The sequence below is a fragment of the Arvicanthis niloticus genome, chromosome 8, assembly GCF_011762505.2.
Source record: "Arvicanthis niloticus isolate mArvNil1 chromosome 8, mArvNil1.pat.X, whole genome shotgun sequence".
In the NCBI taxonomy this organism is placed as follows: domain Eukaryota; kingdom Metazoa; phylum Chordata; class Mammalia; order Rodentia; family Muridae; genus Arvicanthis; species Arvicanthis niloticus.
This window is the reverse complement of record NC_047665.1, coordinates 38,079,347-38,100,979: the sequence shown is the minus strand read 5'-3', so window position 1 is coordinate 38,100,979 and position 21,633 is coordinate 38,079,347. Positions and strand designations below refer to the sequence as shown.

Below are 21,633 nucleotides of genomic sequence, written 5' to 3'. Positions count from 1 at the left end.
AGCTCCAGGAGTTTTCAGGTCTCCTTAGGGCCACACACATAAAAATAAAAAATTAATATAGTTTGAATTTTTTTCAAATAAAGAAAATGAATAGAGACCAGTCAGACTGGCTAAGGGACTATATAGTATAGGCTCTTTGGGGGATCATGATGATAGGGCTGGAGTCAGAGGCTCAGCTGGTGCTGAAATGCAGAGAAGGCAAGTCTTTACCTTGTTTTAGGAAGGCCAAGAGACTAGCTAGAAAGATCTACCACCACCCACATTCCAAAACCTAAAAGTCACAAAACAAACCCAGGAGTCAGGAGCCAAGCAAAAGCACATCAGGAGGATAGAGAGAAAAGGAAGGTCTGGGACAGGGAAATTCTCAGAGTCACAATTCACATCAGTTCCCTGTGGGCACCAGAAGACGAAGGACACTCTAGCTGATTGACTGGATCTCTCTGCAGGAGCATCTTGTTAAGGCCATCTACCTGTTAGCAAACAGACGTCATCTCATTTGTCCCATCAAGCACTGGGCATTTTGCCCATTTCAACCCTTGTTTCTTAATGTAGAAGCCAGTTCTAACAGTTGGGGTACTTTGTCTACAGATGAAGAAAGTACTAGGAACAAAGGTGGGGATGACCTCAGAGATTCAGGCTCAGGAACCCTGCTCCATTCCACGCCACTTTCCACTTTCAGTGAAGTGGCTTGTTGACTGAATGGCTGTGTGCATAGTTCAAAGCAGAAAAACATAGTGACATCGTTGAGATACTCACTAGATCGGTGAGAACTGGAAAATGAAGTTAAAAATTAAGCAGCCATGCCAAATGTAGTCTCTCTTGTCCCGAGAGCACAGGGTCAAACCTGGTGTCATCTGTTCCCACGTGACTCATTACGTTTCCCTGTGAAGAGAAGAAAACATAGGAACACCTTTTTTTCTTTTTTTCTTTTTTCTTTTCCAGCTAGTTTTCTAGTCTAAAGCTTCAAATACTAGTTTAATAGTGAGGGTGTTTTTCTTCTTTTAAATAGGATGTTAATTACAAAGCTATCAGACATGCATTCAAGGGAGGAAGTAATGTTAAGAGAACTCAAAAACACATCAACTGCTGCTTGAGGACCTCCATTTGGGAATGGTGTCTGGTTCTGGAGAAGAAGAGGCTTTCTTACAAAATAACTATCCAGTCAAGACTCTAAGATTTGAGAGGCCACTGGTGTCAAGGACCACGGTGAATTGTAGTCACCAGCTGGAGGAACCTGTGAGTATTGGCTGTGGTATGTAGATGCATACAATTGGCTTTGGCTGCAGAATGAAACACTGAGCCAGAACTGACAAGGTTTAGCTTTGGGACTGTACTTAATGAGTCTTTTCTGGTTTCAATACACTCGATCTTACCTCTCAAGATGAGAGGACCTGCAGAAGTCTAAGTGAGATGGAAATCAAGACAGCTGAATGTTTCTGGAAGGTTTGCTGCCTTTGTACGGTTAAGAGATCCGCAGGGAGACCATGGTAGGTGCGTGTTATGACGGGTAGCCATAGTGGACAGGACTTAGTGAGGGTAGATATCTCTCACGTCCTATCCAGAGAGAATCCCAACTAGGAAGTGGAACTTCAGGAGGCTACACCTGAGTTGTGAGCCCCCTATGGATAGCACTATGGTTGAAGTGCACTTGGCCTTTTGGCATAACTCTGTTTAGAATTTTCTACTGCTGGTTTCCGAATATTTTTTAAACCGTGATTTAACTTATGAATACATTGGTTGAGTGACCTACCAGTCCCTCAGAAAAGTAGAGAGCTCATGAGTTGCCTCACACTCTGGGAATTATTTTTGTCTCTTATTCTTGGCAGTCTGTGGCAAAATGAGCACTTTCTCACCCAAGGCAGAAGAAGGCACTTTTAAAAAAAGTTTAAAGCCAAACATTTTATCAAAATATTTTTATTTGCTATATGTCCGTATTTGTTCATGGATCTGAGATGGTCTAACATGGAGTGAGTGGGGACACAGTGGCTGTCACTGCTGGTGTTAATGTCAGTGACATTTGACAATGGTAGAACTCCTTGGAGTGGCACACCTCATACTTTTTTTCATGTAAACAGTCCCAGGAAGTAATATTGTCCTCTCTTTCCCTCAGAAACAATTAAGGCTCTAAGAGTTTATGAAACTTGCTATGGTTCGCACAGAGTGGGAATTCAGGCTCTGAACTTCTGGCTCCTGATATTTGAACAACATGCAACATTTGCTTTGAGTAAATCAGGAGACTGGGTTAACAAAATTATGCAAGATAAGCAGGTTGTTAGAGGAAATCAAAGAGTATTAGAAACATTATTATACCAAAGTAATGAGTTCTAGGCTAAGCGTAGGATGAAGCCCCTTATGCAACTATGTCTATATCCCCATTCGCCTCAAAGAAAACCTATTATGCATAATCATAATCTCTGCATTCCCTTTTCTTCCAATAGAACCTATATTGTCCCAACCTTTTGTAAATATAAATTTTGCTTTGACTTAATTGGAACGGTGTGAGGCTATACCTGAGCTGTGTTTCTAAGTCTACTTGCAACTTTGACATAAGACTCACTATTATTTCCTGAATGGGAAGGTCGTTGACATTTCCATGGTCTCAGTGGTTTACAGTTAGACTCAGAATAACTGTACTGTCTTCGTTAATGACATTAATGGCTTGTGATTTCATGAGCCCTGGTGATTGTTTTGAAGCATGGTTTTTATTATCATGTTATGAAAAGACTAAAGTTTGGAATGACCAATTTTTATACTTGTCTTATGAAAAGGAGAAGCCATCAACAACAAAACAACAGAAGGCTATTAAGACAGAATTCAAACACTTGAATACAGTAGAAGCTGTGTAACTCCCCCACCACACACACACAAACACACACACTTACTACACACACTTACTTTCACACCCCTACACCCCTCTCTGCCCAGTGGTGGTGGGATGTAACTCAGAGGCAAAGTGTTTGACTGACACACATGTGGTACAAGGGCCAATCCTTGGGAGAAACAAAAGGCTATTAAGACCATTCATTCCAATTAGAGCATAATTATGCCTATTTGTACCAGTGAGGTACAAGATAGTCCTAATACCCAGTCCATTATTTTGTTGACTAACCAGAACCTCTGTTCATCTCTCCTAACTAAAACACTTAGTTTTGATCCTGGCTTTTTTCTTGGCATTAGAGTGAATGTCAGCTGAAAACCATCTACTCAGATCTTTTCTCTCAAAGTAAATAGCCAGGATTGGCTATGAGACTATAGGTTTTCAACCTCGTCAGAAATCCAGAATGACTTAGTTAACTGAAATTATGGGAAGCACTAAGCATAGCTTCTAAAACTTAGCCAATTTATAGAGACCTCTGAACACCTGGATAGTCCCTATACTACAGAAAGTCGAAGCATCAAATCTTCAGCCTTCTGGCCCAGAATCATCTGACAGACCTTAGTGATTATTAATTATTTAATTATTATAATAATTATATAATATATTAATAATTTAATTATTAAGGGCTGATTACTCTGTCTAGACAGATATAATCAGTCGACTATTCTGCAAGTGTGTCCTTTTCTGGACAGTAATTTGTCTGTAGATGAAAAGAGGCAATTCTTGCCTAGTGGCTGTCTCCCCACGGCTGGAGTAACTCCAAAGATGCTCAATTTCTTCTTAGAATCTAAGACAGGAAGCTGTCAGGAGCAGACAGGTCTCTAATCAAAATGAACATTAATATAGAAATGTTTGTAACATCAATTATGTGGATTTCTGATGTTTTGAAAACCAACTATCCATGTAAGGTAACCTGGACTGTTGTCTGTTAACTCCTCTCAGCTATTTCTAAATAAAATATAGAAAACACCCTAACAATAAACTCAAAGCCATGAATTTGCTATAGTCCCTTAACTCACAGGCTAACCATCTCAAATCAGTTAAAAAAGTTAAAGAAGGACTGGGTCTAAGCCTTGTATTCCTGAATGTGTTATACAGGCACAATGCCCATGAGGGTATCAATATTCATCTCCCTTTTGTATCAATAAGAAGCTCATACCAATGAAAACCTTAGATATGTAGGAGGAGCTAAGGAGGAAGGAGTACCGACAGGAAGAGAAGGTGTAGGGAAAGGAGAAGAAGAAGGAGAGGAAAAGCTAGGTGATGAGAGAGAGAAAGAGAGAGAAAGAGAGGGTGGGACATGGAGGAAGATGTTCATGTGTCTCCACTAGTCAAAGATAGTTGATATATCTAGGTTGGGTATTGAGTTACACTTCTGACTGAGCATTACCAAACTCAAAAAACCTTTGATTAACATTTTAAAAAATTGTATAAAAGGAAAAGGGGGCATGGGATAGGGGTTTTCTAGGGAGGGGAAATGGGGAAAGGGGATGGCATCTGAAATGTAAATAAAATATCCAATTTTTTAAAAAGGAAAAAAAAAGAGACAAAAAAAAAGAAAAAAAAAAGACCATTCATTCCCTTGCATAAGACTAAAACAAACAGAATGAGCAGAATAGGTTTCCACTACTAGAAAAAAAGCAAGAAAAAAAAAGAGAGATAATTAAAGAGTTTTTCTTTAATATTAAAATTGAAGTTCAACTTACACTTCTACCATCGAATTTTCTTTGGGAATAAATGATTAAAACTTAGAATATTTCAAAATGAAGCTAGTGATTATTTTTTAAACTTAAGTTTAAAATGTTAAGAAAAAAAGGAGGCTATACTAATAAATAGAAAAACAGTCTGGCTTTTGGGAGACTGACCCTGTGAACTGTAAGGATGAGGTGACTGTCCAGTCTTCTGTACACATTTTCTCACCAGTGAAGCGTGTACCTGGAGCAGAAGACCTGTGTCTTTTACCTCATCCAGATACGAGTTACACTTGCAAGCCTTTCAGGTCCGAACAACCAGCCAACATCTGCTCTGGTGCTCATCTGTTCTTGATAGCAGTTGAGCCTACATGTGGGTCCATTGTGGTACAATACAGTTTCAATTAGCCCCAGCTTTCAGGAGGCTGAAATAGGAGGATCAGAAGTTCAAGGTCAGCCTAGTCCACTAACTTTGTCTCAAAAAACCAAAACAAACAAAAGAAAAGAAAAAAACCAAGAATATCTCAAAACTTAGATGTTTAATAGTTATTTATTAACTAATTTTACTCCTATGTACTAACTATCTATTAATCTTTCTTTAAGGACATGGTTGGGCTGGGGAAATAGCTCAATTGGTAAAGTGTTTGCTACACAGGCAAGAGACCCAGGTTCAAACCCCAGCACCTACAAACAAAACAAAATTTGGTGGCATGTGCTTGTTCTCTTAGTGGTAGGGAGGTAGGGACAGGAGGGCCCCTGAGGGTGACTAGCCAGCTCAGCCCAGTCTGCAAACCCAGGTCCTCGTGACACACACTAATTCAACAAACAAGATAGACAGCTTGAAAAATGACATGTGAGTCTGACCTCTGGCCTCCATATATATCTTCACATATGAACACATCACAATAGAGAGTTTTGGATAAAATTCTTTATTTATATCTTCCACGATCACCTTCTGTCATAAGGTCATTTAAGAGGGTGGGAATATCTCTTTAAATTTGGGTTCAGAAAGTATAAGATCCTGAATTACAAAATATAAATATGATACAGGTGTTTTTTTAACAGTTGTTGAAAATACAGTCTAAAATAGATACAATTTATAAGATTCTTAGAAGGTATATTCTTCCTTAAAAGAAACAAATGTATATATCCCTCCTAAAGAGATGCAAATACTGAATTAAACATGTCCATATTTGGAGCCATAAATGTTTTAAAGATATTGTCAGCTCAATAAAATGCTCGTCTTATGAGTAGTAAAGAATATTCTAATCACACAATGGAAGTCAAGGCTTCAGGAGTTTGAATCAGCTGCTCATATTACATCTGTCCTCAGTCAGAAGTGATTAATGCATGCTCAACACTTTTTCCACTCTTATAAAGTTCAGGGTCCCCTGATAGAGAATGGTGCTACCCACATTGACTGAACTTCATCTCAGTTAACATAATTAAGTTACTTTCACACAAGGGAACCCATAGGCCTACCTCCCAGGTGATTCTAGATTCTACCAAGTTGATCATTAACCCTGAGCATCACAGCACATGAAGGTCATGTAGCATCTTTAAAGATGCCACAGAACACTGTGCTTGACCAAAGGGAACAGAAAAAAAATGGTCAGGATGAGAGTAAAGGCTGCTCTAGAACCATCTTCTTCAGCTCTTGGGCTTGACTCTTCTATCTTGTGGTCTGCTCTAAATAATGGTACTTCCTAGAATTGAATGGCTTGCTGTGGCTTGATAATGCCTTCGCAGTTTCCTTCTCTTAGTTTCATAGCATCACTGGATGGTTTGAGAATTTGCTCTAAGGATTTACAGTTAGAGTTTCTCCTAAAGACACAGTCCACTGAAAGCATAGTCATAGTGTATAAGAACCAGGATGTGGAAGTCATAAAGAAGAACAAATAAAACAACAGCAAATGCTCACCTCTTCCTGATCCCTAGAGGCAGCATGGGCAGGAGGAGGCTGTGTGTCATTCTTGCATGATGTTCTTCTCATAGGTCAAAGCCTGTCGTGGTGAAAGTGATTTGGGGCAGAGGGAAACCCCGACACAAAGTGCACATCACTCACCAGAGAAACAAAATGGATGAGAAGCCTATCACCAGGAAAGGTAAGGTGCTGTCCTTGTTGCAGGCAGTTATAGAAAACTCAGTGCTTGGCCCCAGCTACTTCATCCATGGCTGCTGTCCTCTCCCTGCCTTTTCTTTATATTGTTTCTCTGGATGCTCTTAGTGTAACATCAGACCCAACCACAATCCCAAGATGTCACTTGCTTTTTATTGTTAGGAGACACCATGGATTAATCTTGCAGAAATTGAACCAAATGATCAATAAATCCTATATCCAAGGAATGCAGTGAGTTTTGAACGAGTGATTTAAAGGCAAACAGCCAATTTAGCTGTTTTACAGATCCCTGTGGAACACATTTGCCAAATGTCTGGCCTCTTCCTCTGAGCTTGGCAACTTAAAATTATATCAAAATAATTCATTTGCAGGCAACTAGTTCTATCTGTGAGACTACTTGGAGATTTCTTCCATTTATTTTTGTGTTTCTTCACAGATCCTGTTTATGTCCCACAAGTCACAGCTTTCCAAATATGCAGGAGAAAAAAAGCCTAACCCATCAGTCACATGGAAATCCTAACACCAACCCATTGCTTTATTTCATTAGGAATAGATATAGAATATCAGCACACAATCACACATATTGAAAATATGATGACTGCATAAATACATACATGTTCAATACTATTTTGTATCACGTTTACCTATACGTTTAGCAAAATTGTTTCTCCATATTTGTTTGAAAAGCTGAAAAACCATGGAGGCAGGGTCTAGTAATGCACAGGGGTGGGGAGGTGGGGGTCAATGAAGTACACATAGTACTGTGAAGTATCAGGTCTCAGCTGGGCGTGGTGGGGAACACCTGCAGTCCCAAGAGGCAGAGTTGGGGGCATCAGTTGAGCCTAGAAGTTCTAGACTAGTTTGAGCCACAAAATTAAAAGAAGGAGAAGAAAACAGGCATAATCAGGGAGAGAGTTCAGAATGGAAAAGGAAGAATGTTATTTCTCTGACAGTTCAAAGGAAAATCCTCAGACATGGAAGTGCTATCTCTGAAAGGCAACTGTCATGTCAATTCTCACAAGCTCTGTGCGAAATGAACATGCTGAATGAGATGGAGTGCTTCTCTGCAATGCAGAGGGCTGCCATTTTCTTCCCAGTGTCTTATTTTAAAGAAATGTAGCACAAAATCCTTGCATTAAGGTTTTTCCTTTTCTTACAATCTGTTCTGTCACTGTTAAAGAATATTTGCAAGATTCCAAACTAACCATGCTTATTAAACCCAGCAAAATAATATGGCAACACTGTTTGGAAGTAATATGTTGGTATAAAGGGGGCATTGGGATTAGCTCAGCCTGATGACAACTGGTTTATAGTTTTATTGTCATGGAAATCTGAGGCAGGAGAGATGGCAAGTTCTTGGGCTACAAATTACATTCAAAGCCAATCTGGGCAACTTAACAAGACCAGTCTCAAAAGCATTCTAAAAGGGGCTGGAGTCCAGGTTCTGTGGTAGGCTGTTTGCCTGGTAAGCAGATGCAAAGCCTAGATTCAATCTCCAGGATGAAAAAGAAAGAAAGAAAAAGACAAAAGGAAACAAAAACCAAGCTAGTAGTATTGATTGGTGTCGTCTGGAGTTCTTTCGTGTTTCGCCATTGCAGAAATGGAAAGCAGCAGTTTCCTTTCGGGGTGCTCATTGTGTAACTCCGTCTCCTGCCTAGGGTCAGGTTTCTGCTCATTACGCTATGCACTGGCTCTCATCATGCACTTCTCCAACTTCACCATGATAACGCAGCGCGTGAGTCTGAGCATTGCCATCATTGCCATGGTGAACAGCACACAGCATCAGGACCTAGCGAACGCATCCACTGAGGGGCCCGTGATGGGCCTCCTAAGTAACCGGAGCAGAGGCATCAAGGACTTTAGTACCCGGGTGAGTGCGGTGGAGAGAGGGCTCTGCGCTGACAGAAAATAACAGACAAGAACAGGAGAGAGAAGCTTGACTCTGCAGATTATAGAATTCAACCACAAACTGAAAAGGACTGAAGTAATTCTGCAGCCATTGCTTCAGTTTGTAATAATAATAATCTTTCATTGAAGTAACATTATAGAGAAGGTGTAAGACAAATGAAAGAAAAAAATTAAAAATAGGACCAATAAACTACTTGAGTTTCTTCAGAGAAAAACTAGTTACTATCTAGGAAACCCTTCTGGGTTGCCCGATTCTATTTGAGTCCCTGCAGCTTTCATAATTTTTAAGGCTATTTATAGCTCAGCAAATTCTATAGGATGACTAGAAATGCTTATGATTCTAGTCCTGTGGAGAATCTGTCTCCGCGATTCTCCAGTCAGCAGCTCCCTGAGTAAGGCAGTTTGCCATCTATTTAAATTCCACCCCAGCCTTTCTGTCCAGCTTAAAAATGTGTGGCTCTTTCCAGCCTCCTTTTTTTCATAAGCTACCATTTTTACCAGTTCCCTCATGGATCGATGAGTTAAACAGTACCTTCATCACAGGTTCATTGCATATTTGTGTAAGAATCATAAAGATCTGCTTTTTTTTTTTTTTTTTTTTTTTTTTTTTTTTTTAGACATCCTTTAAGCTGTCATTTACTATGCAGTCCTAATGTCATCCTTATAATCCATGAGTTAGGACTGTGTCATAACTCACCTATTCATCCACACTCCCGTGCTTGGGAACTCAAGGTACCTGAATGCTGACTGATTTGTGTCTGGACATGCTGCACCCCACCCACCAGAGCCTGGTCTTCTTCCTCCACACACTCCTATCCACTAATGGCTGAGGAACTTCTCTGCTCAGAGCCAGGCACTGTCACTATCAGTGTGGAAGTTCATATACCAGATGCCGAAAGTCTAAATGTGCTTTTTATCCAATAGGAATGTGTCTTACTTGCTTCCTTCACACAAATCCCAGGCATTGTTTTCAAAAGATGCCTCAAAATTGCTCCCTCTCTTGGATCTTCCTAAACTGTTGTTTCTTCCTCACATTTTCTGTCCTATTTATGTCTATCCTCAAATATTAATGCTAAGGTGTATCATATACTCTGAGTTATAATAACTTTTTTCTTTGTTTATATTTTGAGACAGGGACCCTCTAGATAGCCCTGGCTGTCTTGTCCTAGTATTTGTTATGTAGATCAGGCTGGTCTTGAGCTCACAGAAATTTGCCTGCCTCTGCCTCCCTAGTGGTGGGCTTAATGGCATGTTCCACCAATGCCTGGCTGCTAAAAGTCATTTTAAGTTAATAATGTATTTCTTTGTTTTACATCTTTTGGTGATCTAATTTATAATGTGATTCCAGATCTAGATCTCTAGTGACTAGTAAAGTACTGAGTTATTCATTCATAATATATATCTTAGTAACTTGATTCTTCCAGACCGACCATACATAACGACTAAATGTGATTTTTAGTTTTCAATCAGGGGTTAATTTTGATAAGAAATCAGTAAAGTTGTGTTCACTTTATTCAATGAGAGTCAGTAGCACTCAGGTTTTCAAAGAAGCTCTTTAACATGGAAGCCATCCTGCTGGTCTCAGACTCTCATCTATGTGATCATGTATCTTTTCCAAAAAGATTTATTCATTTTTCTATGTGTGAATGTTTGTCAGTGTGTATGTATACCTTCCAAATATGTGTCCCATATGTTCTCAGAAGCCAAAAGGACATGAGATACACTGAAGCTAAAGTTACAGACAGTGTGAGCCACCATGTGGCTGCTGGGAACCAAACATGAGTCCTCTGCAAGAACAGCTGATACCCTTAACAGCCAAGACATCTCTCTAACTCCATAATCATTTATCTCTTTTCTTTATTTTTTACATCTAAAATTTTTCCTCCCATTAAGGGAAATAAATTAGGGATACAGTTGGTTATTTGTAAAAACAAATAAAAATAAGTTAGATAAAAATTTGAGGGAAAAAAACCTAAATCATACTGAGTATTTATAATAGAGATATAGTAGAATCTCTTGAATATAGAACAACTTTGGGTATAAAGTAGATTTTCCAGTCAGGACTTCCTAGCAAAGAGCGTGCCCCTACTAACTACTGCTAACCTTAACCCTTTCCTTCCTTCCCAGGCTGCTGTTTATCAGTGGAGCACAGAGACCCAGGGCATCATCTTTAGTTCCATCAGCTATGGAATCATACTGACGTTAATACCGAGTGGATATTTAGCAGGGATATTGGGAGCAAAGCAGATCCTTGGCGCTGGGTTGCTCATCTCATCCCTACTCACGCTGTTTACTCCACTGGCTGCTGACTTTGGGGTGATTTTGGTTATCGTCCTTCGCACAGTTCAGGGGATGGCACAGGTATCCAGATATTTTCTCAGACTGAGTGGCATACAGACTCCTAACATCTGCAAAACAAAGATCTCAGTGACCTTTATTGCAGGGAATGGCGTGGACCGGTCAGTTCACAATTTGGGCAAAGTGGGCTCCACCACTAGAACGGAGCAAGCTCACCAGCATTGCAGGCTCAGGTGAGGACGCATGTGCATCAGCGGGTTGTGATTTGCTCTGTTTTTCTGCAACTCAGATGACTTCAGCAACCAAGAAAAAATAGAGCAACACGAGACAATTACATAACAAAGGGGAAACATACATCTGTGCTATAAAGCCTCAAGCTCAGGAGTAGGGCGGGGCACCGTGAACTACATCAGTCAAAGGCTAAGGCCTGATGGGAAAAAATGCTGAAAGGTAGAAATGGAATTGGTCTTAGTGGCTATTGCCTGTCATTCTAATACTGAGGAGGCAGAGGCAGGAGGATTGTGAGTTTGAACTCAGCTTATTTTATAGAAAATTACATTTTCTTGAGACTCTATCTTAAGAAAGAAAAAAGAAATGCACAAATGAAAAATATGTTGTTACACTCACACTGCAAGAAAATATTGGAGGGCAAAACAAGGACTCAGAGAGGCCAAGAGCAAAATCGACTGGAAGGTGAAATATCCACACCATTCTACTATTCTGAGCTAAGTAACTCATACAACTCTCTTATGTGCATGCTATTTTTGTGCCTTTATCTCCCAGAGAAGGGAGTTAGTGTATGTAGAGATTAAGCAGATGGCCCAAACATGAATAAACAGTAAATAGTAGGACCAAGATTGAAGCCTGGGCATTTTGTGCTCAGAGCACACATTCTTGGTCATAATGCAAGTAGGACCCTCATAAAGTGTGGTCTCACCAAAGCCCCCTTGGGGGCGACTGCACAGCAGATTGTAGACTTGAGAACACATATGTAAAGGACAGATCTGAGGTTCTATCAACAGCTCACTCATGGGTCCAGCACAATCCACACCCTGCAGTCTGTTCCCTCATAGAAACCCTCCTGATTGCTTCTCCACCATCACTGTCATGGCTTCCTCCACCTCCAAACACTCTCAGCTAATCTTTCTTCTCTGCTGGATTTCCTCTTTCTGTCAATGCTAAATTATTTTGTGTACTGCTGAGGCAGTTTTATTCATCAGCGTGAGTATCTCCCATATGCCCCCTTACAACTATAGAATAAAGACTCACCTCCTCATTATACTGATAGATGTTCAGGCAATGTATTACAATGTGCTGACCACTGAGCTCCCTCTGCAGGCAAGGCTCTGGTAGCATGAGTTGTCCATAGCTGTCTGTCATCACTTTCCCATGGCTCTCAGCTCACAGGTTCATATCTTTAAAAAGATTCTGAATCCCTGGTTTTGTTTAAACCACAGATATTTACTGCCTTCTTCATACAATTTTCTTGTCTTCCTATTACAGTTAATTTAATCTGTTTCCATTGTAATTATAATTTTATTATTGCTTTTATATTCTAATACCACTTCTCAAATAGAAGAATAGAACTGTGTTGTGGTATGAATTCAGTGGAAGCAAATCTAGGACTTAAAACATGAAAATGAGCAGAGAGAATTGGGAAGAGTAGGAGAAAAAGAATAGAATAGAATAGAAAATAGAATGGAATAGAATAGAAAATAGAGAATAGAATGGAATTGATAGGCTAGAATAGAATAGATAGAATAGAAAATAAAATAGAATAGAATAGAGAATAAAATGGAATTGATAGAATAGAACAGAATAGAATAGATAGAATGAATAGAATAGAATAGAATAGAATAGAATAGAATAGAATAGAATAGAATGGACTCCTTTCACATTGTGCAGGTGACTATGAACTCATGAAACCGTTCTGAGGTTTGCATATGTGGTTGTATGTGCAAGTGTTTGTATACACTAAGTATGTGTAACATTGCTACATAAAAATCATTTTCTACTGTAAATCTGTAAAATGCATAGCTTTAAATTTTTCAGCTTTGTTTATTTGTTTGTTGCTTATTTGAGACAAGGTTTTACTAGATAGCCATTGCTGGCCTGGTACTATTGAAGTAGCCCATAGTGGCCTCAAATTCATGTCAATCCTCTTGCCTGAGACTCCTGCATGCTGGGATTGTAGAGATACGCCATCATGCCTGGCTGTTGCTCTTGTCATTGTAGACCCCAAGGTCCAAGTGTAATCCAGTTGGAATAGTAAATTTTGCTCATTATTCTCTCACCAATTAGAGCAAACTCTCCTTGAACACAGGAACTGTACCTCTCTAATTTTGGTAAGTCTTTACATTTCCACACCCAGCTTCACATTCCACCCCTGTGAGCTGTACTTGCAGAGAGCTATGATAAGCTGAAAAGTTAAAAGTTGGCCACATTGCTCTTACAGAGCTACTGAAGTAGACTGTCATTTAGTCCAGTGCTCGCTATTTCCCATGATGTTTGGAAAGTCTAGTGAACAGGAATAAATCCTCTCATCACGCAACAATTCCAAATCAGCATAGGGACAATGTTCCCATTTAAGCCACTGCTATCTCCATAAGGTTTTTCTCCCCTGTCTTCCCTTTAGGGGCAGCATTTGGGTCCTTCATCATCCTCTGTGTGGGGGGATTAATCTCACAGGCACTGGGCTGGCCTTTTATCTTCTACATCTTTGGTGAGTCACTGTCTCTTAAACTGTAACACTTCCACTTCCCAGGCATTGGTTTTAAGATAGACATCACTCAGCGTCTCGCCATGTTCTTTGTTAAATGGAAAATTATGAAAAATGTTGAGGACTGGTAGCTTTCTTTTTTTCTTTTCTTTTCTTTTTCATCTTTTTTTTTAAACATTGGGTATTATATTTACATTTCAGATTTTATCCCCTTACCTCACTTCCTCCCACCACCCAGAAACCTCCTATTCAATCCCGCCTCCTCATGCTTCTATGAAGCTGTGCCCCCACATACCCCCCGCCCCCACTACCCCCTCCCTACCCTCACACACACACCCCACTCTGTGTTTGATTTTCATGGGACCAAGAATCTCCTCTCCCACCTATGCCCAACAAGGCCATCCTCCCCTACATATACCGCTGGAGTCATGGGTTCCCTCCCTATGTGCTCCCAGGCTGGTGGTTTAGACCCTGGGGGGCTCTGGTTGGTTGGTATTGTTGCTTTCCTCCTGAGGTCACAAACCCTTTCTGCTCCTTCAGTCTTCTCTCTAGCTTTCTTAGTATAGCTCATGGATCTTAATGTCACACCTTCCCAGAAGGTTGAGCAGTCCACATGCACAGGGTAGACAAGATCACTCTCCACAGCTTTCTGAGAAGCATTTGAGAAATCAGTTACAAAGCTTTTCCTGTCTGCCACACACACACCTCCCAGCACCTCCACCATAGTGAGTGTCTCAAGTGCCTGGTCGCCTGCTGTGGTGAAGTTAAGACATCAAAGCTGATTGAGAGCACCTTCAATGTGTCTACACATTTCATAATAATTGTTACATTTATCCAATACGCTTTTAGTCTGTTCTCTATCAAGCGAATCATGCAAAGCTTAATTCAAATGTCCCTTCCTTCATGGAGCCATCTGCTGCTTATCCATCAGGTCCAGCCATTCTCCTCTCTATGATCTTTTATTGGCACTTCCTTTTCAGGACACGTGATGTTTCTTGTTTCACTAAACTGTGAAGTGTTTAGATCAAAGAATCCATTATATAATGTTTTCCAGATTGCTTTGGCGATCATAGTATCTGAAATTTAGCTCCCAATAAAACAACAGATTAACCAGATAATATAGGAGGGTTTTAAAGAACAACTGCTTCTCAAAATCTTTTAACAGGATATTTTTGAAGTGATGCCAGTAGTGTACACCTTTAACCCCAGCACTCCAGAGGCAGAGGGAGGCAGAGCTTTCTCATTAACACTGTGAATCCCAGTCATTTTGTTTCACACGTTAACCAGGCATGAAAAAACTGCTTCTGCTTGGATTCCCCAAGAGATCTATAGTTTCAATACAAATAGCAACCTCTTGCAAACAGAAATATTTTCATGCCACAATGACTTACGTCGTGGCAAGTGCTTTCATGCATGCATAACTACTTTTTCTTCAGCTTTAACCACACAAACCAAAACAAGTCAATGACATGTATGCCAAAAAGTTACTGTTAAGACCATCTATGGCTATAAATAAACACTGAATCCTTAAGCCTTGGCTGTACTGATTTAGTCATGCTCATATTATCTCCAAGATTCTGACATGGACAAAAAGCAAGTTTATATTTGAGAGCTGGCATCTAAAAAGGTTTGATAGGAGGAGTTTTATAGGGTAGAAAAGAGAAAAGGGAAATTTAGGTCTGTATGGTGGAACAATCCTGAGTTGGTATGTGTGGTAGAAAAGCTGTTATATTTCAGACAAAATGTTATCCTTCCAATATCTGAATCGACCTGAAGTATAACTGCATCCCTACTTCCCAGGTAGCATTGGCTGTGTCTGCTGTGTCCTGTGGTTCACAGTGATTTATGATGATCCCATGCATCACCCATGCATAAGTGTGAGGGAAAAAGAACACATCACATCCTCAGTGGCTCAGCAGGTACACTGCATCCTCTCTTTCCACCCATGGACCTTGCAGAGCACTGTTTCTAAGGGGGACCTATCCTAATGCCAATGTTGATTTGATGTTTTCTTTCAGTCTAGTTCTCCCAGAAGATCCGTCCCCATAAAGGCAATGGTCAGATGCCTGCCACTGTGGGCCATTTTCATGGGCTTTTTCAGTCATTTCTGGCTTTGCACTATAATCATAACATATCTACCGACGTACATCAGTACAGTGCTCCACGTTAACATCAGAGATGTGAGTACACTCCTCTACTGTGACTGTGACAATAATGACTGTAGTCCTGCACTACCCATTATATTCCAGTGTATAGAATCATTTCACCTTCACAATGGTGGTGTCAGAGGCAGTGCCATGGTTCCCATTTCAAAATAATGGAACTGGGACATTCAGAGGTGAGATAATTTGTCTTGGGTTATGTAACTACTGGGACTACTGCGTGGTGGAGCTACTGTGCATATGGGTTCTTAATCGTCACAGTTTTTTGCCATGCCTACTGGTCCAGAAGTTTTCCCCAGAAACTGACATCTCATTTCTCAGGAGCCGGTTCTCTTATATAAGACAATGCCCTTTCAGTGTGGCAAGGGTTCTAGTTTCCCTCAAACAACTCAGAATATTGGAGGTCAGGCTAAGGTTGGTCTGTGTAATAAACACTGGCACCCTATACTGTTCTGTGATGTTCTGTGTACTTTCCTTTTTTCAGAGTGGGGTTCTGTCCTCCCTGCCTTTCATTGCTGCCTCAAGCTGTACAATTTTAGGAGGTCAGATGGCAGATTTCCTTCTATCCAGGAATCTTCTCAGCTTAATCACAGTTCGAAAACTCTTTTCATCCCTGGGTAAGGACAGGTGTGTGGATTCAGGTAACCACTCCCTTCTCTATGTGTGCTTTGAGAAGCCTCTTAACATGTCCCCATTCTCTAGGGCTCCTCCTTCCATCCCTTTGTGCTGTGGCCCTGCCTTTTGTGACTTCCAGTTACATAGCAACCATTGTTTTACTGATACTCATTCCTGGGACCAGCAATTTGTGTGACTCAGGGTTCATCATCAACACCCTAGACATTGCCCCCAGGTAAGAGCTTTTCCTGTCTAGTGCCTTTCTTTATCAGACTACTGAAGTGATGGTAGATCTCAGTGTCAATGCCAAAGTACAAAGCCTGTCTGTTTTTGATGTGTACTAGATCAAGGTGAAGTGACATAACTAGAAATGTTGGTTCACAGCCATGGCCATGTGTCTCATTTCTGGATAGAAAAAGTTTTTCAAGTTCCCTGGTAAGAGATTAAACTGTGTGTTTTGGGAAAAGGCCACAGACACCAGTTTTTGGAAATTTCCAAGGTGTTTATTATATCAGTCACCACACATAGACTATTTACCATGAGCTAGATCTATGCTAACACATTCTCAGAAATCAATATGTGTCATCATCACAAATACATTCTGTAGATCCTATTATGAGCCCCTAATTCAGGGAGACTGAAGCACATGGGCATATGAGACCTGCCTCAAGTCACACAAGGGCAGAGCCAGGATCTAAAGGCGTACAGTTTGGCTTCAGAGTTGGAGACTGATACTTGTCTGTTATGCAAACTGCCCTCTGCACTGAACAGTGTTGTGAAGAAAGTACCCACAGAAACTACTTCTCTGGTTATTCTAGATGTTGATTCAGTGAACAGATGATTTAAAAGTTGGTAAATAAACGTCTCTTTGGATGTCTTTAGGTAACGAAAGCTACTAGGCCAAGTGACCTTGCCATTAAAAATGTGTTTCATGAAAGTTGACCATCTGCTATGGATGCTTTTCTACATAAAATCATCTTCTTCACAGATATGCAAGTTTCCTCATGGGCATCTCAAGGGGATTTGGTCTCACTGCAGGAATCATCTCATCCACTACCACCGGATTCCTCATCAGTCAGGTTGGGCATGTTATTGAACATCTGCAAGTGGCAGGTATTATTTTAGGCATTGAAAATATACACTGTGCTCTCAAAGATTGTACAGGTGGCCAGGGGAAGCAAGCATGGATTTGAACATTCAGTTCATGAAAATCAAACTGTGGCATGCCATGCTTCCCAGGAGATTAAAAAAAAAAAAAAAAGTGAAAAGCTGAGTTCGTCAAAGAGAATCAGATTCATTTTGGGAAAATGAGCTGTTTGGGTGCAAATAACAGTTTTTCTATGACTTCCAGGAGGTAAAAAAAAAAAAAAAAAAAGTGAGAGGGGGTGGTGAGATAGCTCAGCATTAAAGACTAGGCTCACAACCAAAGAGACGAGAGGCCTTCATTGTGACAAGAGTGAATGAGTCATATCAAGAATTAGTAAGTGATGAAGATGGGAGAAGGAAGAGGAGGTCACAAAGAGTTCAATTGGATTAATTGTAGACAGTCTGTGCATCACTAATGGGAAAACTGGTATCTCAGGGTCCTAATTAATAAAGACATCAATCTGTAGACAGAGGAGAGAGGAGAGCAGTATGACTTTAGGGATCATGGGCTCAGAGGTTTGCTCTCAGCCTCTAGGTGTGGTCTAGTGAGCCAGAGGGAAGGCAGTGTGGAAGACTCAGGCTAGGATGGAAAAACTGGAGTGTCAGCTTGAGAAGCAGAGTTTTGTTTTTAGTATAGCTAGGTGACCTAGATTCCAGGCTAATTTATAAGTAAATTTATAAGAATTCAGCATGATGATATTAGCAACAACGAATAGGCCTGACAGGAGAGTTTATCAAACAAGTCAAGTGTAGCTCACACTGTATGAAGAGGTCCATATAAGGAGCTGAACTGATTGAAGTCAATAGTTTAAAAAAAAAAAAAAAAAAAAAAAAAAACCTAAACAAAGCAAGAAGAACAGACCTTACCTATGCATTCTCAGCATAATTCTAAAGCTTCACTTTTATTTTTATTGAAATAAAATTTTTATTCACTTTTATAATTATTGAAATTCAGATTACTGGAGAAGCATCAGTATGGCTTAATTTGTTTTCTTTTGGGAAAATAGCTACCACAACACAGGACCCGATATGCTTTTTAGAGTCGTTTGGTTCCTAAGTTTCATGACCCTCCTTGGCCAACAGGATACTAAGTGTGTTCTGTATTTGCTCCCTCATTTGTATGCATGTGGTTAGCATTGCAATATGCAAAGTAGAGGACTTGTATAATTGCTAGGAAAAAAATTTATAAATTAATAACTCCTGTGTATTTTTTGTGTTCAGGATTCTGAATCAGGATGGAGGAATGTGTTTTTCCTGTCTGCTGCTGTCAACATGTTTGGTCTGATCTTTTATCTCATATTTGGACAAGCAGAAATCCAGAACTGGGCCAAAGAAAGGACTCTCACCCGCCTCTGAGGATGTAGGGTTGGAGATCAACCAAAGTGCTGACCCTTAACATATTTTGCTTATCACCACTCTTTCTTTGTACTTATGCCCATAGACACAGTACTTCTCTATTCTGGCTGGGTGCTAGCTTTTGCCAAAGAGCTTCAAAAACAGATGCCCAGGCTACCCTTCAGCGTGAGTTAGTCTGGGGTGGAACCCTGGTGCCACTAATTTTAGACTCCCTGGAGTTTTTCCAACATTCAACTGTGGTTGATAATTGGTAGAGGAATTAGAAGTCAATTTTAGTTGCCTTTGGATTTTTCTCTTTGGAAAATACTAGATGAATACAATTATATCTGGAATAATCTGATAAATACCTGTATTTAAACAGGAACATAGAGAAGACCTTATAGGAATTGTACATTTAAGATATAAAACTCAGCAAAGAACAGAATTGATACCTATAATCATAGAATTAACTGTATTTCTTTTATAATACTCCAGGAAGCATGGGTGTTTATGTAGTTAGATGCTATTAAAATAAACATGCTAAGATTAAACAAAGTCTATTAAAGCTATGTAGAGTAGGATTTTTTCTAAAGGTAGAACAATATTTATGAATCCTAGCCAACTTCTTGGAGGTTGTGACCAGAAAACAATGAGAAAAAGATTCAATGAATGAGGTTAAAATGGAATACAGGAAGAGACTGAAGAGATACCAGAAAGGACAAAGTGGACACAAAAACACTATCAGAGTTTAGTCATGTGGTGAAAACAGAAACACTCTTAAGTGAACACCAGAGAAGAAATTGGTAATGGGCTGGAGAGAAGCTTGGGAGGAAATTACATAAGAGGCATTCACCCTGAAGTAGAGACTATGTGACCTTCATATTCTCCCAAATAGTCATATTCAACTAAAAAATAAAATATAGTAGTAATTGGTTTGGGATTTTAGTGTGTACAATATACTGTAAGGTACCTCCATATAGATGGCTTTTTCTACATTTGCCTCAATTTTCTTAGAAAAGGTATTTTTTAGAATCATATTAGAAATTTCAAAATAACTGCAGGACAAGAACCTTTAATTAATTCATAAGGGGAAGAGAAACTTTTAATCAGGTTAGATTAGAACCAGGACACTTTTGACCAGAAGTTGTAAGGGTAACAGTTGATGTCAGGTCCTGAGGGTGATACTGAGATAATAACCCATTGGATCTGCTTTCCAAATGTTTATAATACATAGAGAAAACGAGTCTGTAGAAAACTAGAAGATTGGAAAGAGAGAGATTACATAATAAATTGGAATGTTATGTATGAAAGGAGAGAGAGCTCAAAAAGAAGGAATGATTATAGTCTGGGGGTTAAATGGAGAGAAGGAAGAAAGAAGTGGGTAAGAGGAGATATGGGGAGAGACAGCTATAGCTAAGGGCCATTTGAGGGATCATACTGGAGCCTACTACCATAGAAGCTTCTTAAAATACATACACACATGAATAAAACAAATATAAATCAAACCACCAAGAAACAGGAGACAAAGCTTTAATTGGGCATCTGTTACTACCAAATGAAACCTCTAGTGCTAGAGATGGCTTATATCTAATTGAGTTGTTGATTGGAGGTGCCCCATGGAAACCCACAAAAAAAACAATTGCCAAGGTCATTTGTGACTCGACACAAAATGATGGTTAGGCCATATTGCTGAAGACAACACCTACATTACTCATTGAACACTGAAAAGTTGTACTGGTGCCCACTTAGAACCTTACTGACTAACTAATTCATGGTTCATGAAGGCACTCTTCATGCACCAGAGGAGAAAAGTAAACACCAACCAAGCTAAAAACCTTGGATCTACAATAGTAATCTGCTTCAACAAAATGCTGGTAAACAGTGGCACAAACATTGTGGGAGTAACCAACTATCTGACTGTATTTAAGGTGGTCCACTCCACAAGAAAAAAACCCATGCCTGAGAATTCTCAGTTGGCTAATAACCTGAGACTAGATAGGCAAATACTACTGACTGTTCAGCGAAAGGAATATGGCAGTAAAGTGACTCCTAATGACCTTCTGTTATACTTACAGATCAGTGTCTTGCTCAGCCATCATCAGAGAAGCTTCTTCCTGTAGTAGGTGAGAACAAATACAGAGATCCACAACTGGACTATGTTCAGAGAGTGAGAGACCTTGAAACACTCAGTCTAAATGGATTGTCTCCATAAAATTCTTCCCCTCAGTGTTCATGGAACTTTGGAAAAGTAGGGGGAAAGATTGTAAGAGCCAGTTGGGATGGAAGACCCCAAGGAGACAAAGCCTTTTAGACACAACAGGGCTGATGCACATATGAACTCACAGAGTTTGTGAAAGAATACCCAGTATGCACAAGTCTAAGTCAGATGGGCTACCAGCACTGAGAAGGGACAAGGACCCAAACCCCCATCCCTCCCCAGAAGCTGTCTCCAATTGACAACTATTCAAAAAGGAAAACTTTGTTTTCTCTAATGGAGTCTTACTGGGTATACAAATTACACTTAAAGGCAGGCCCCATGCGTAGCAGTAGATGGTCAACACAAAATCAAGTCAATGGTATTCTTGAAGGTTGTTTTTTGGTTTGGTTTGGTTTGGTTTGGTGGACTCATAATGCTTTGTTTGCTCTTTTTTTTTATTATTACCTTACAGATCTTTTGCTTATACATTATGGATTTTTATTTTATATTTTTATAGAATTTTGTGTCTTTATGAATGTGAATCATTGCATCTTTGTGTGTTTCT

At 39.8% G+C, this 21,633-nt stretch overlaps 1 protein-coding gene across 5 annotated transcripts; it reads left to right on the top strand.

Annotated features, from left to right (window-relative positions):
- The first annotated feature begins 866 nt into the window (after window positions 1–866).
- On the top strand, window positions 867–21,618 carry Slc17a2 (solute carrier family 17 member 2). 5 transcript variants are annotated; one of them, XM_076939258.1, is made up of 12 exons: window positions 867–1,236; window positions 6,565–6,674; window positions 8,347–8,558; window positions 10,724–10,957; window positions 11,040–11,127; window positions 13,530–13,616; window positions 15,414–15,532; window positions 15,632–15,793; window positions 16,260–16,392; window positions 16,478–16,625; window positions 17,379–17,469; window positions 18,758–21,618. In XM_076939258.1, the coding sequence occupies exons 2-12, from the start codon at window positions 6,647–6,649 to the stop codon at window positions 18,890–18,892; spliced, it is 1,437 nt and encodes a 478-aa protein (XP_076795373.1). In that variant the 5' UTR covers window positions 867–1,236; window positions 6,565–6,646; the 3' UTR covers window positions 18,893–21,618. The 5 variants fall into 5 exon arrangements, with proteins under 5 accessions (XP_076795373.1, XP_076795371.1, XP_034366362.1 ...); XM_034510471.2 differs by lacking the exon at window positions 867–1,236 and adding an exon at window positions 1,469–1,487; XM_034510472.2 differs by lacking the exon at window positions 867–1,236 and adding an exon at window positions 1,469–1,487 and having other exon boundaries at window positions 17,379–17,503.
- Window positions 21,619–21,633: the final 15 nt, after the last annotated feature.